This window comes from Lutzomyia longipalpis, chromosome 3 (assembly GCF_024334085.1).
Source record: "Lutzomyia longipalpis isolate SR_M1_2022 chromosome 3, ASM2433408v1".
NCBI classification, from domain to species: domain Eukaryota; kingdom Metazoa; phylum Arthropoda; class Insecta; order Diptera; family Psychodidae; genus Lutzomyia; species Lutzomyia longipalpis.
The window spans coordinates 9,057,391-9,069,273 of record NC_074709.1 but is presented as its reverse complement, the minus strand read 5'-3'; the positions used below and the strand labels follow the sequence as shown (position 1 = coordinate 9,069,273).

The following is an 11,883-nucleotide window of genomic DNA, read 5'->3' as shown; positions in this document are numbered from 1 at the left end:
GGAAGAATGGATTGAGGAGGAACAAACCAATGATACTTTACGAAATGTTTGCAGTTTGCTTAAAAGCTTGAAGGAGATTTTCTTTGAAAAATAATTATTTTTGAAAAGATTTTTCTTGAAAAGGTTTTTGTTTAATTGTGTGGAAAGGCACGTAGCTAATAGCTTTTTAGGCTTTTTAGTTACCATTGTACACAGACGTTTCGAGAGCTCTCTTCCCTCTTCATCAGGTGATTAAAATAATTGGAAAATAAATTGAATTTGTCTAGATCTTAATTAGTTCTCGAGATAACGAAGAAATTTAAAATGAATAAATGTTTTCAATTTAACAAAAAGCTTCAAATATTGAAGGAAAAGCTCCTCTCACATTGAGTATATTCTAGAAGCGATCAAATGCAACATCACGCCCCTGGGATCAAGATGCATCGTGATGGAGGTTCTTAAGCAAAAAAAAAGTGAGTCCGAATGTAACACAATTCGATGTCGAAGTCTCCATGTAATTACACACACTGGATGTGCTTCACATCGTTCCGCATCTTACACACCACAATCCTCCATCCTCCTCCTGCTCGTGCCCCCGGACTTGGCCTTGTGCAGCCACAGCTACTCGCTGTTGTGCAACACAGGTGAGCAGCTCCTGGAATTTTGCTGCAAAACCACCTCGTGTGGATGCTGCTGCCGAAATGTTTGATCTTTTGTACTTTTACACTCTGCTTGTTGTCCATTTATTCATTTGTCCCATTTGATGGCGTCTCCACCTTCATGATGCAATGTAGGGAAAAAGAATTATGAGGAGGCACAGACACCGTGTCAGCAGGAAGATAAATTCCATTTTTATCGTTCTCACACACAGATGTTGTGGGACTCTCTTTTACATTCCTTTTTGGCCTTTTAGAACCTTCTCTCCGTAAGAACTAACTAATCAATTTTATATGGCCTTTTGGTGAGCATAAAACTCGCGCTTTCATAAAAAAGAAGATATCATTAATTTTATTTCTTGTACGACGCAACATTTTCCTCAAAATTTTCGTGAGATTATTCAAATAAAATTAATTAATGACTGTTGGTAGTGATTGCTGTAAAAAAGACATGATTGGAACGTTTATTTAATGACTAATATTGTTCATGAGCTTTTAATAAATCACGTGAGCTTTATTATTATATACAAAATGAAAAGCTTTCGTAAATAAATTTTTATCGCATAACGTCTTTAATGCATTTGGATTTAGGAGGTTCAGTAGCCGCAAAATTTGTGCGTGTAACCTTTAACCCCTCTTAACGGATAAACGGAAGGTGTAGAGAGGTAGCCCAGGTAGTCAAAATGGATGCTCATAGAAACAAGACTAAAATTGGCATAAATTCACATTATCATTAAGACCTCAATGATGAGTAAGGCACCACAACACAAAGAAAATAATATGCAAAAAGTTGAAGAAGAAGAAAAAAATCTAAAGTTGTTTCAGTTTCTCGTTTAGTCCCCTCCACAAAAGTTTTTGTCCACTCTGTGGGGCTCTCCAGCACACGCTCAAAGTTTTAAATTAGCAAGTTGGACGTCTCAATATCGTCATCTTGTGTTGTTTTCAGTCTCAAAACAACTCTCAAGTCAGTTCTAGTCTTATTTTTTTGGTGAAAAATTCTTCAAGAGAAATGATTTTCCCCATAAGCTTAATCCTGAGTGTTCTCTGTGTGTCCTGGGGGCAGAAATTGCAGCCAGAAATTGTGAAAATAAGTGAAGATCAGGTGAATAATTTGGGTGAGACAATTGCACTCAAGTGTGTGACAAAAGATGCTGGGGATTTCCCAGTTGTGTGGAAAAAAATCAGCAAAAACCCCACAGACGCAGTATTTATATCATCGGGTGGCAGCTTAATCTTGCCAGATAGTCGATTTTCCATTGAGGTGTCCAACGATCAAACCACGTATAGGTTGAAGATCAAGGATGGGAGTGAAAGTGATTCGGGAACATATCAATGTGGGATCGTTGCATCAGCCCTTAATACCTTTTCGAAGAATGTGGAGGTTGTTGTGCGGGATTTCGGGGCAAAAATCCCAAGTGATCCCGCACCGAATGTTGCTCAAATCTCCGATGATCCCCCACTGAGTATTGCACCAATTGTACGACCTGATACGGTATTCGAGCAGGTGATTGATCTCAATCCCAAAATTATTCAAATAACCGAAGATGGTGTCTATGCCGAAGGGGATATCATCTACTTCCAATGCTACACCCAAAATGCCAAAGATTTCCCAATTTCATGGAAGAAATTGGGAGCAATTGCTGAAGATGCCTTAACCATTGCAACGGGCGTGGATGTTGTTGTGCCCGATGATCGTTTTGCCGTACGTATCAATGCAAATAAAACTCTGTATGAAATGCGACTCGTTGATGCACGTAAAAGTGATTCTGGAACGTATCAGTGTGAAATTGCACCCACATCCACGCGGACATTCAGTAAGAATGTTAACATTGATGTTGAAGCTGAAAGCATTGCTGAGGATAGGAAACCAGAAATAACAAAAATCTCCCCAAATCAAGAAATCTTCGAGGAGGAAACTCTCAATATTCAATGCAAAACGAAGAACGCAAAGCACTACCCGGTCATGTGGATGAGAACAACATCCAATACATCCACTGTTCTCACAGTTGATGACATCATTGCAACACATGACTACCGCATTAGCTACTTTATCAGCAAAAAAGGCACCACCTACACCCTGCGCATTGCTGAAACATCCATTGAAGATGCCGGAACGTACCATTGCTGGGTGCTGGCACCGGGTTTTGATGTAATCTCCAAGAGTGTCAATGTTAGGATTTACCCCAAACTCACAACACCCCACATTTATGACATTTCCCTCGATCAAGAGGTCAAACTTGGGGGGAATGTTGAACTATTCTGCTCAGTGAAGAATGCCGAAAATATTGCGGTTTACTGGAAAAGGTTAGATTACAATGAAAAAGAAAAATCCGTCATATCATTTGGAAGCAAAGTAATTGTCCCAGATCCAAGAATTTCCCTCTACGTCAATCACGATCATTCCCTCTATAAGCTACGCATCAGTAATGCAACTACCAGTGATGCTGGGATTTATCAATGTCAAATTGATCCATCAACATACCTCACAACGCGATTTATTGTTGAAGTCATCGTAACAGATGCTCAAGGACGTAGAATTTCAAATAGAACTGCAACTACTGCAAAGGATAAGGACACATCATGCATCCCAGCCTATGCCAGTGAATTCCCATCAATCTGGAGACAACTAACACCACTAATTGAGGAAGCACCAAAACTCTCCTCTGGCTACACTTTCCGTGTTGATGATCAACTATCGGTACAAATAATCAAGGATGGAGGTGAAATTTACTATAAACTCCTCCTCAAAAGTCTCTTCCACACCGATCAAGAACCATCGAGTTGCCTTCTTCTCACATCTGACCCTCCCTCCAAGGACAAAGACCTAAGCAAGAGATAATTTCTGTTCTGAAAGATTCAATTTACAATTTGCTCTTTTTTTTCAAAGGAAACTTTGTGAACTTTACCGTATTTTTCTTTTTAAACTTAAATGGTTGTGGAAATTATAGAGGTAATAAAAATTTTATTTTTTAGAAGTAGAAAATGTTTTTTTTATAATTGTTTATTTGCCCCTTCTTCAGGCCTAGATGTTTAACTAAAAGAATTTCTGTGAGATTTTGGTAATGAACTAGTTACTGAAAACTAGTTCAGTCAGTTTTTTTTAGGAAAGGCTGCAGTTAGGCTTAACAAAAGTCCCTTAAATTCAACTTACGTTTTTTAAACTAAACCTACGTTTTCTAAATTAGGTCTAAGTTCTTTGACTTGCTAAATTAAATTAGATTAGGTCTTAGGTCTAGCTTAAATTCTTTAAATTCTTTAAGCTAGACCTAAGTTTTCAAAGCTATAGGCCTAAGTTTTCTAATCTAGGGCTAATAATTAGGTAAATTCGAGGCAAAGACTAGGCAGTGCTAGAAACTTAAAAACTTAAATATTCCTTAGGGCATATAAAGAAAGAGCAAATGTGTGCGGTTTGGTTTCGTCGACTAAAAAGCATATGGCGGCCAATTCTCAATATGGCGTCTCTTTGAGCTATAGTGTAATCTTAAGTACGTCGTCGGGTTTTGTATTTTTGACCCATAAATGTTTTTTTTTAATCGGTTTGCAATGTTTTAGAGTTGTAGAGTATTGCAAGACCTTTCCAACGATAGGTCAACAGATTCAAACAGGTCTCAGATTCTAGGAGACCTAGGAAGTCAAATGACCTATCGTTGGAAAGGTCTTGATGCGAGCTATAACATATTAAAATTTCAGCCACCTACGACATACTTAAGATTACATTATAGCTCAAATAGACGCCGTTTTCTTTATTTATGTTTACAGCAGGATGAAGTTTTTTTTAACAAGACCTAAGTTATTTAAACTAGACTTTAGTTTTCCAAGCCAGACCTAAGTTTCTAGGCTAGACTTTAATTTTTCTCAAATTTTTCTTAAGCCAGGATAAAGTTTTTTTTTTAACTAGATTTAAGTTTTTTAAGGTAGGCCTAATTTTTCAAGATCATACATTAAATGTTCTAATGGGTTTTAACGCATTGTTGGATGATTTTTTCTGGATTTCAATGTGCAGTTTCAATTCAACATGTACTTACCCCTCTACATAAAAAACTTAGACCTAGTTTAAGAAAATAAAGAAGAATCTAGGCCTAGCATAAGAGATTTAAGCCTAGCTTGGAAAACGAAAGCCGAGCCTAAGAAACTTAGACCTTGCTTCAAAAACTAAAGCCTAGATTACAGAACTCAAGCTTAGTTTTAGGCCACAAAAACGATTTTTTTTATTTTTCTTTTTCAGAAAATTCCTCAAGACATTCATTCATTGTTTTACTTTTAGAAAAAAATCCACATTTCCACTTAAGTGAGCACGCGGTTTGAAAATAAAAAAAATCAAAATAAAATATATGAATAGGCATTGAAGAGTGACACATATTGTTGATTTAAACATGGGATTTATGGGAGCATCATCCTCTCTGCCCGTGACGACCTTCGATTAATTACGCAACAGCCGCGCATCCATCTGAATCATCCGTAATATAGCGACAGAAATGGGAGTGAAGCTCAAAATGCTCATTCTTTTCTCAATTCAATTTTATTCCATAATTCAGTTTTTTTTTCTTTCTTATAAACTAAACGCGTGTCTCTAAATATTATTCTCTCCATATTTTACTTAATACAATATTATTAATAATTCTCTCACCATTTACTCTTCATTCGCACCTCAAACTGTTCAGGTTATTTTTTTCTTTTAGTTCATTCGTGTGAGTGATATTATATGTAATAATAGAAAAGGGATTTTTTCTTAACTCTTTCGTGTAGGATTTTTGAATTATTTTTTTGGGTTATAGCAACAAGTCTAACAATTTTTTTTGTATGTTTTCCCATCGTTTTTTCTCAGCGAATTTTTTTTTGAGCAAATATTTCTTTCACATAAAAGCGTCACCAATTAGTCATACAATTTTGCTATCAAGCTCCGACTTTTGCGCCACATTTTACATAAATTCGATAAAAAATGAACAATATTTGCTTTTTTTTATGTCAACTATATTACCTATGTATATATACTTTGTTGAGAGATTATTTTTTTCTTTTATTAGTGGTGGGGGCCTCACGATCGCCCTTTGCTGATTTTTTTCATTATAAACATTTTTTTCGTTCTTTCGCTAATCTATCGTCTCGCTCGATGGTTAAAAAAACGTTCTTAAATATTTTTGAAGAATAAAAAAAAGAAGAAGTGATATCTCTTTTGTAAATTCCACGCTGAAGTCCTATCATCCTAAATTGATTTAATTGTCCGCTTTGTACATAAAAAATCACAGTTCTTGGTGCAGAAGGAATATTATTATTTTATCTTTGTTATCTCTTTGCAATTTTCTGCACCAAATTATTATTTTTTTTTGGTTATTCTCTTCAGCATTTTTTTTCTCTAAATTTTTCTTATGAGATCAATTGCATTTTAATACTTCCTTAATTGTAATTAATTTGCGACAATTTCTTACTAAACTAAATAAATCTTTGAGCTTACTTCGCGCCTTTTTTTATCCTAATTTTTTTTTGTATATTCTTTAGTATAAATGCTTTAAAAGTTCTCTATAAATTACAATTTAAATTGGTCTAATTTACGAACTTTGATACGCATTTTGGTCATTTTTTTCGATGAATGAAAGCACATTGATTTAAGCAACGAGTTTTACATTATTTTCTTCATACAAAATAGCAAAAGTGTTCAAGGCAGAGGGGCGAGGTTAAAAGAAATACACTGCAAAAAATCATAGGTAGAAAAAACTATATAAATATGGTAAAATTGCAATTTACAGTGATCTTTTTCAGTGAAGAAAAAAAAACGAAATATTTTGTAAAATTTACAACCAATTTTTTCTTTTCCAATAAAATCAATAAAAGAACATAAAAAATATATTTACAAAACGGTGTAAATTTTGCAAAAATAAACCAAGCTTACGAGAGCTGTGTTTCTTTCAGTGTACCAATTTTGTGAGAGCAAACTAGAACGGAAATTAATTTAAATACTCGCAAAGTCGGGAAAAGCAGTAAAGTCATACCTAGAGAAAATTTTAGAAAACCATATTTCTTCATAATTCAAGTTCGAAATTTTCGAAAATTATGTTTTAGATCTTAGCGCCTCTTGCGGTCGTTTTTCGAAGTTTCATTGTTCTAGACATTTGTTGAGTTTCACGAAACCTTTCATTTGCGCTTGATTTGATCATAATCGAACTTGTAGATCCCGAGATATATAGCATGTCAAATTTGAAACTCAATATTTTCAAAATGGCGACTTAAAATTTTTAAATTTTCTTTTTATAAAAAGATGTTATAGTGGGCTATTATAAATCAAAATTGTAAGTAAATCGATAATGGCGTTTTCGAGAAATTCATCGAAAACTCATCGAAAATTTTGTTTTTGATTTTTGGCCCACTAGCAGTTACTTTTGAAACTTCGGATGATCTAGAGAGTTATAGGGTTTGCTGAGAGCTTTCATTTGAGCCCGAGTTGATCAAAATCGGTCTAGCCGTTTTCGAGTTATGGTCGATTTTCAATGAAAAATTGTGGTGGCCATATTAATTAAACGGCTTGACCGATTTTCGAAAATGAGGTATCGTTTGAAAGGTCTCGATGGCCCCTACAACTTATAAAAATTTCAGACTCATACATAAAATAGGGAATGAGATATAGACAAAACAAAATTTGGGGGTTATTCAAAATGGCGGACGAAGGGGTGGGGGAGTGGATTTGACTTCATAATTGGATTTCTTCTCTATCTATCACTGTTCTCTTGCAATATAGCGATAGGTTTTTTTAGCGCATACGTTTTTTTTGGAATGTGGGGACCCTAATTCATGCTCATCCCAATTTTAAGCCCTATCCGACTGATTTTGCTCGATACACAAAAGCTAATAAAAGAAACACAGCTTAAAAAAATAGTTGGGAATGTGAGTTAAAAAAAAGAACACTGTAAATTATTTACGCAATTAACCAATTTGGTAAAATGAACGAAAAAAATTTCTTTCAGTGTATTTTACCTCATTTTAAGCTGTGATGAAAGCACCAGAGATTGTTTTTTTTATAGCGTCAGCCACACACAACAACAGCAAGCTCCATGACGTGTGCGCGCTCAGGTATTCTGTCGCTGCAGGGCACTCGTGATCTTGGCCTTCAGCGGTGTCAGATCCAACTTCCGGAAGCGCGGTAGTGAAGCAAAGCGTCGCAAACCCGACTGCAGATCAGCACGAAGGGAGCACCTATTGAGGCGCGACAGTGTGACGCACTTATCGGCAATTGATTGCACTTCTAGACGATTCTCCGTGGTGGCAGCCGAAGCGGGGGATTCAGGTGGATCCGGGGGGGCCTCTGTGGGTCTCATAATAGCCCTCTGGGGGGTATCACGCCGTGAGAAACTCCCCATGCGTACGGCAGGTTTCCGCTTTGCCACCTGGAAGTCCCCATTGCTGAGGGATTTCACATGCCTACTGACTTCCGGGCTCTTCTGCAGCCGCCTCTTGGATTTCCGCACAATGACATTCTCATTGGGGAAGTAGGACGGAATTTTTTCATCAAATGAACTCAATCGTTTCGCGCGCTCTGTGTCTGCATCATGAGAACTCTCTTCGTGTCTTGGGGGACTTTGCGACGGTGCAGGTGAGTCACAGACATCCTTTTGAGCCGCCTCAAGGCGATCTAGCTCCTTAACAGCTTCCGGACTGAAACCATTGCCCGTCATTTCAACATAACCCGATAGATCGGGCTTTGCCATAGCCTCCATTCTATCCAATTCCCTCACTTTATCCCTATTGAATCCAATGGGACCCATCTCGAGGTACCCTTCGGTGTTTGTGGGTGTTGGAATAGCAGATAATGTGGAGGTTGTTGAACTTTCCGATGCTCCTCGTGGTTTGTCATCTTGAAACTTAAAGTAGATACTATTGAACACCCCACTCACGGACGTATCCTCCTTTTGGGACTCCTGAGAACTTCTCGGAGACATTTCTTGTGAACTTCCAATCCGGCAATCCATTGAATTCTGCCGAATATGCCTTGTTGGGAGACCCTCAAGATCCGGCAACTGCAGCAGGCTTCCCATTGATGACTTCCTCAGACCACCACCCTCCTCCCCCACACCTTCATCAAAGCGAGTTTTGGTTTCTGGCTGCGATGACACCGTATTAATGTAGGATTCATTGCACCAGAAGTCATCAGAGAGACTCGTCGGATACGGCGTCATTGCATCGGATTCCGACACACTCCGCGTGAGTTTTGTGAGATTGGGACTTGAGAAACTATTCCTCTTTCCCTGTGATATGTCTAATGAGAGAAATTTATTCGTGAGACTCGATGGGCTTGCTGTCTTCTTCCCCTTCTTCTCTGTCTTTGACGTGCGCCTACCAAGCCCGAGGAAGCCATCAAAGAGAGCTCTGTAGCGCTTCTTCTTCATCATTTCGGATTCGGGATTTGTGAAAGAGCGCGGAATTTCACCTTCAGCCGTATTAATTCGTGTCCTGGGCGGTAGGGGTGGTGGCATTTGATCAGTCTCAGCATCAGAGGGCTTCTTTTCGTCAACTGGGAGCATTTCTTCGTAGATTCCGGAAGCTATTGATGCACGTGGGGCATTTCTTCTTGCATCGGGAATCTCTTCGTAAATCCCCGATGTGCGTGAATCACGCTGGCAGTCCCCGTAGGAACGCATCCCCCGTGTTTCCCAGATATTCTCGTACAGAGATGGGGTTCTCTGCTGACACACCTCGTCCACCATTGAGCTGCGACTCAGTCGTTTGGATTCAATCAATGCTAAACTGTACTGCTCCAGGTCCCGAATAGCCCTTCGTAGCCACTGTACGTGCTGCTGGCAACTCAATTGAGTATCGAAACTGAGGAAGATGGTGCAGCGTTGGTTATAAGTCCACGATAGGCTGCAGATGTGTTGTTTCTTGCGCGATGACGCCTAAAATGTGCGATAGTAGTGCGTGATTGGGGAGGAAAAGCAAGATTAGGTATTCCCACTGAGTGAGCAATAAATTTTCAATATATGTATTCATATATACACTACCCTAAAAAAGTTTCCAGGCAAGCAAAAATAGTGTATTTTTGAAGGCAAATTTCAAGCGGCTTTATCTCCGGCTGTGGTCAACCGATTTTCAAAAATTTATAAGTGTTGGAAAGGTACATTTCTCACCTTTCCAAAACTGGTTAATTTTTGAAAATCGGTTAACTCGTTTTTTTTCTTGGCAGCCATTTTGGTAAACCTAGGCGAAAGTGCTTTTTTCACGATTTCACAAATTTTCACTTTGACCTCTTGCATCTCGGCCGCTAGAGCACGGATTTGGACGAATAAACTATCGTTGGGAAGGTAATTTAATTCCCTTTCTAGATCTGCTAAATTTTTGAAAATCGGTCAAGCGGTTCGGTCGTGGCAGCCGTTCTAGTGAACTATAGTGAAAATAGGCCAGTAGAATTAGCGGAAAATGACCCCAAACTTTTAAATAAATTCGACCTAGCCAAATTTTGCACCATTTGATTCATAAAAATATAAGAATTTTTTTTAATATTTACGTGCATGCTATAAAACTTATGCTCATTTCAAAAAATGCGTTTGAAAAATTTTTCATACATTTTTCCATAGAAGCCATCGAAGCCATTGAACGAACATGCGACGTCGCTAAATTTCGTGTTCCGAAAAAGTATGATTTGACAGTTGAGAATTTTCGAGTAAATATTTTCATTTTTGTGGGGATTTTTTTTTGTGAAATAATGTGTGTTTACTTATTATTTCTGCATTATTTCATGTAGGAAGTACTTTTTTTAATCCTTGTTATAATTTGTTGAGTGGAAACTGTAAAAACTATAGTATTTTATGTGGTTTGTGTGAGCAATTTCTTGGAACCCCCCAGTGACGTCACTTGTTCGTTCAATGGCTTTGATGGCTTCTATGGGAAAATGTATGAGAATATTTAAACGCATTTTCTGAAACGAGCATAAGTTTTAGAGCACTCCAGTAAGTATAAAAAGGTTTCTTATAATTCTTTGAATCAAATGGTGCAAAATTTGGCTAGGCCGACTTTATTTAAAAGTTATTTTACTTCTCAGCTGGCCTAAAAAATACACGTTTGACTATTTCTCAGCCTAGGGTTGACCGATTTGGACAAACTCGGATTCAAATGGTAGCTAATCATGTCCTCTAACTTTAAAAAAAAATCATCCCGATCCGTCAAGTGGTTCTTTTTTAATGTTTTTTGAGTGATACCCTTTTGTTACAAATAGGGTACCCTAACTTCATTCGTTGACCATTTAATTTTTATAAGTTATACTTGGCCCAGATTTCATCAGAATTAAAAGTAGACATTATCATCTAACTTTAAAAAAAATTTCACTCAAATCCATCAAGGGGTTCTTCTGTAATGTCATTTTTTGTGAAGCTATGCGCGAATTTTCCTTTAAAAATACCTTATTTTTGCTTGCCCGGAAACTTTTTTAGGGTAGTGTATATGTGAAGAAAAACCCACCATTTGTACACTAATTCCCGGAACATTAATCTTTATGGTCATGTTTGCGCTGACCTCCTCCTTGTGATCGTGTATGAGGGAGATCCTTAGGTGGCAGGGAAAGCATTTAATTGGCTGAATTTTCAGGAGAAACTTCGTCCAGGTGCGTACATTGAGGTAATCCATATGCTTCTCTCGCGTATCCATCTTCACATCGACGCACATCTCAAGCTCACTGGCTTCCTCCATCCTGCCACACGCACGTATTTATTTGATGCTCTTTGATGACTTTTGTTGTGAGTTTTTGTGATGATGATGATCTGCGTACATGAGAAAAGGGAAAAACACCGTGAGTTCTCGCTCAGCACTCAACGCAAACTACTTGGGTGTGTGTAAAGTGGAGGAAAAAGCCCTTATCATTAGTTTGCCTCCGGATGACGCCAGCTGGCAAAAACAATCAGACAGTGAGGTTAGGGGCGCCCTGCAGTCAAGCGAATGATTCAGTGTTTACATTTCACGCCAATTTTATAAATAGCCCACATTCCGCACTCAATGGGCCATTCACGTGATAAATATTTGCAAAATTGAAGCCGCAGTCAGCAAAAACAAGTGCGCGACTCCATGCAAGCGGGCGCCATACTGAGCACCCCTGCTGATAAGGCTTTTCCAGGAATTCCTCCTCGCGATGCCAATCACACCTACTTACATGTATGTGTTTGGGGCAGTGAAGAAATCAGTCTTTGGGAGGTGATAAATTACATTTTTTCTGCGGGGAAAACTGATAAAAACTGAGAAAAACCGCGCCCACCGAAAAAAAACATCTTTCTTC

The 11,883-nt window shown here is 38.1% G+C and overlaps 2 protein-coding genes across 4 annotated transcripts; one reads left to right on the top strand and one right to left on the bottom strand.

Annotated features, from left to right (window-relative positions):
• The first annotated feature begins 1,505 nt into the window (after positions 1–1,505).
• LOC129791852 (roundabout homolog 2-like) lies at positions 1,506–3,618 on the top strand. The gene has a single exon (XM_055830437.1). The coding sequence runs from the start codon at positions 1,645–1,647 to the stop codon at positions 3,472–3,474; it is 1,830 nt and encodes a 609-aa protein (XP_055686412.1). The 5' UTR covers positions 1,506–1,644; the 3' UTR covers positions 3,475–3,618.
• Positions 3,619–5,135: 1,517 nt separating this feature from the next.
• LOC129791841 (uncharacterized) lies at positions 5,136–11,876 on the bottom strand. 3 transcript variants are annotated; one of them, XR_008750748.1, is made up of 4 exons: positions 11,761–11,876; positions 11,076–11,374; positions 7,602–9,517; positions 5,136–6,347 (listed from the first exon to the last, which is right to left on the bottom strand). XR_008750748.1 is itself a non-coding variant. In XM_055830413.1 (3 exons), exons 2-3 carry the CDS (start codon positions 11,301–11,303, stop codon positions 7,694–7,696), a joined length of 2,052 nt encoding a protein of 683 aa, XP_055686388.1. In that variant the 5' UTR covers positions 11,304–11,374; positions 11,761–11,876; the 3' UTR covers positions 5,136–7,693. The 3 variants fall into 3 exon arrangements, 1 of the variants encoding a protein (XP_055686388.1); XR_008750747.1 differs by having other exon boundaries at positions 5,136–6,321; XM_055830413.1 differs by having other exon boundaries at positions 5,136–9,517.
• Between the last annotated feature and the right edge of the window lie 7 nt (positions 11,877–11,883).

What these genes read in the sequence shown, in the direction of transcription:
- LOC129791841 (XM_055830413.1), bottom strand. Translation starts at nt 11,303, where the DNA reads ATGGAGGAAGCCAGTGAGCTTGAGATGTGCGTCGATGTGAAGATGGAT. An exon ending in CGGGAATTAGTGTACAAATG is followed by an intron (nt 9,518 to 11,075) that starts GTGGGTTTTTCT and finishes CGCACATTTTAG; the next exon opens with GCGTCATCGCGCAAGAAACA.
- LOC129791852 (XM_055830437.1), top strand. Translation starts at nt 1,645, where the DNA reads ATGATTTTCCCCATAAGCTTAATCCTGAGTGTTCTCTGTGTGTCCTGG.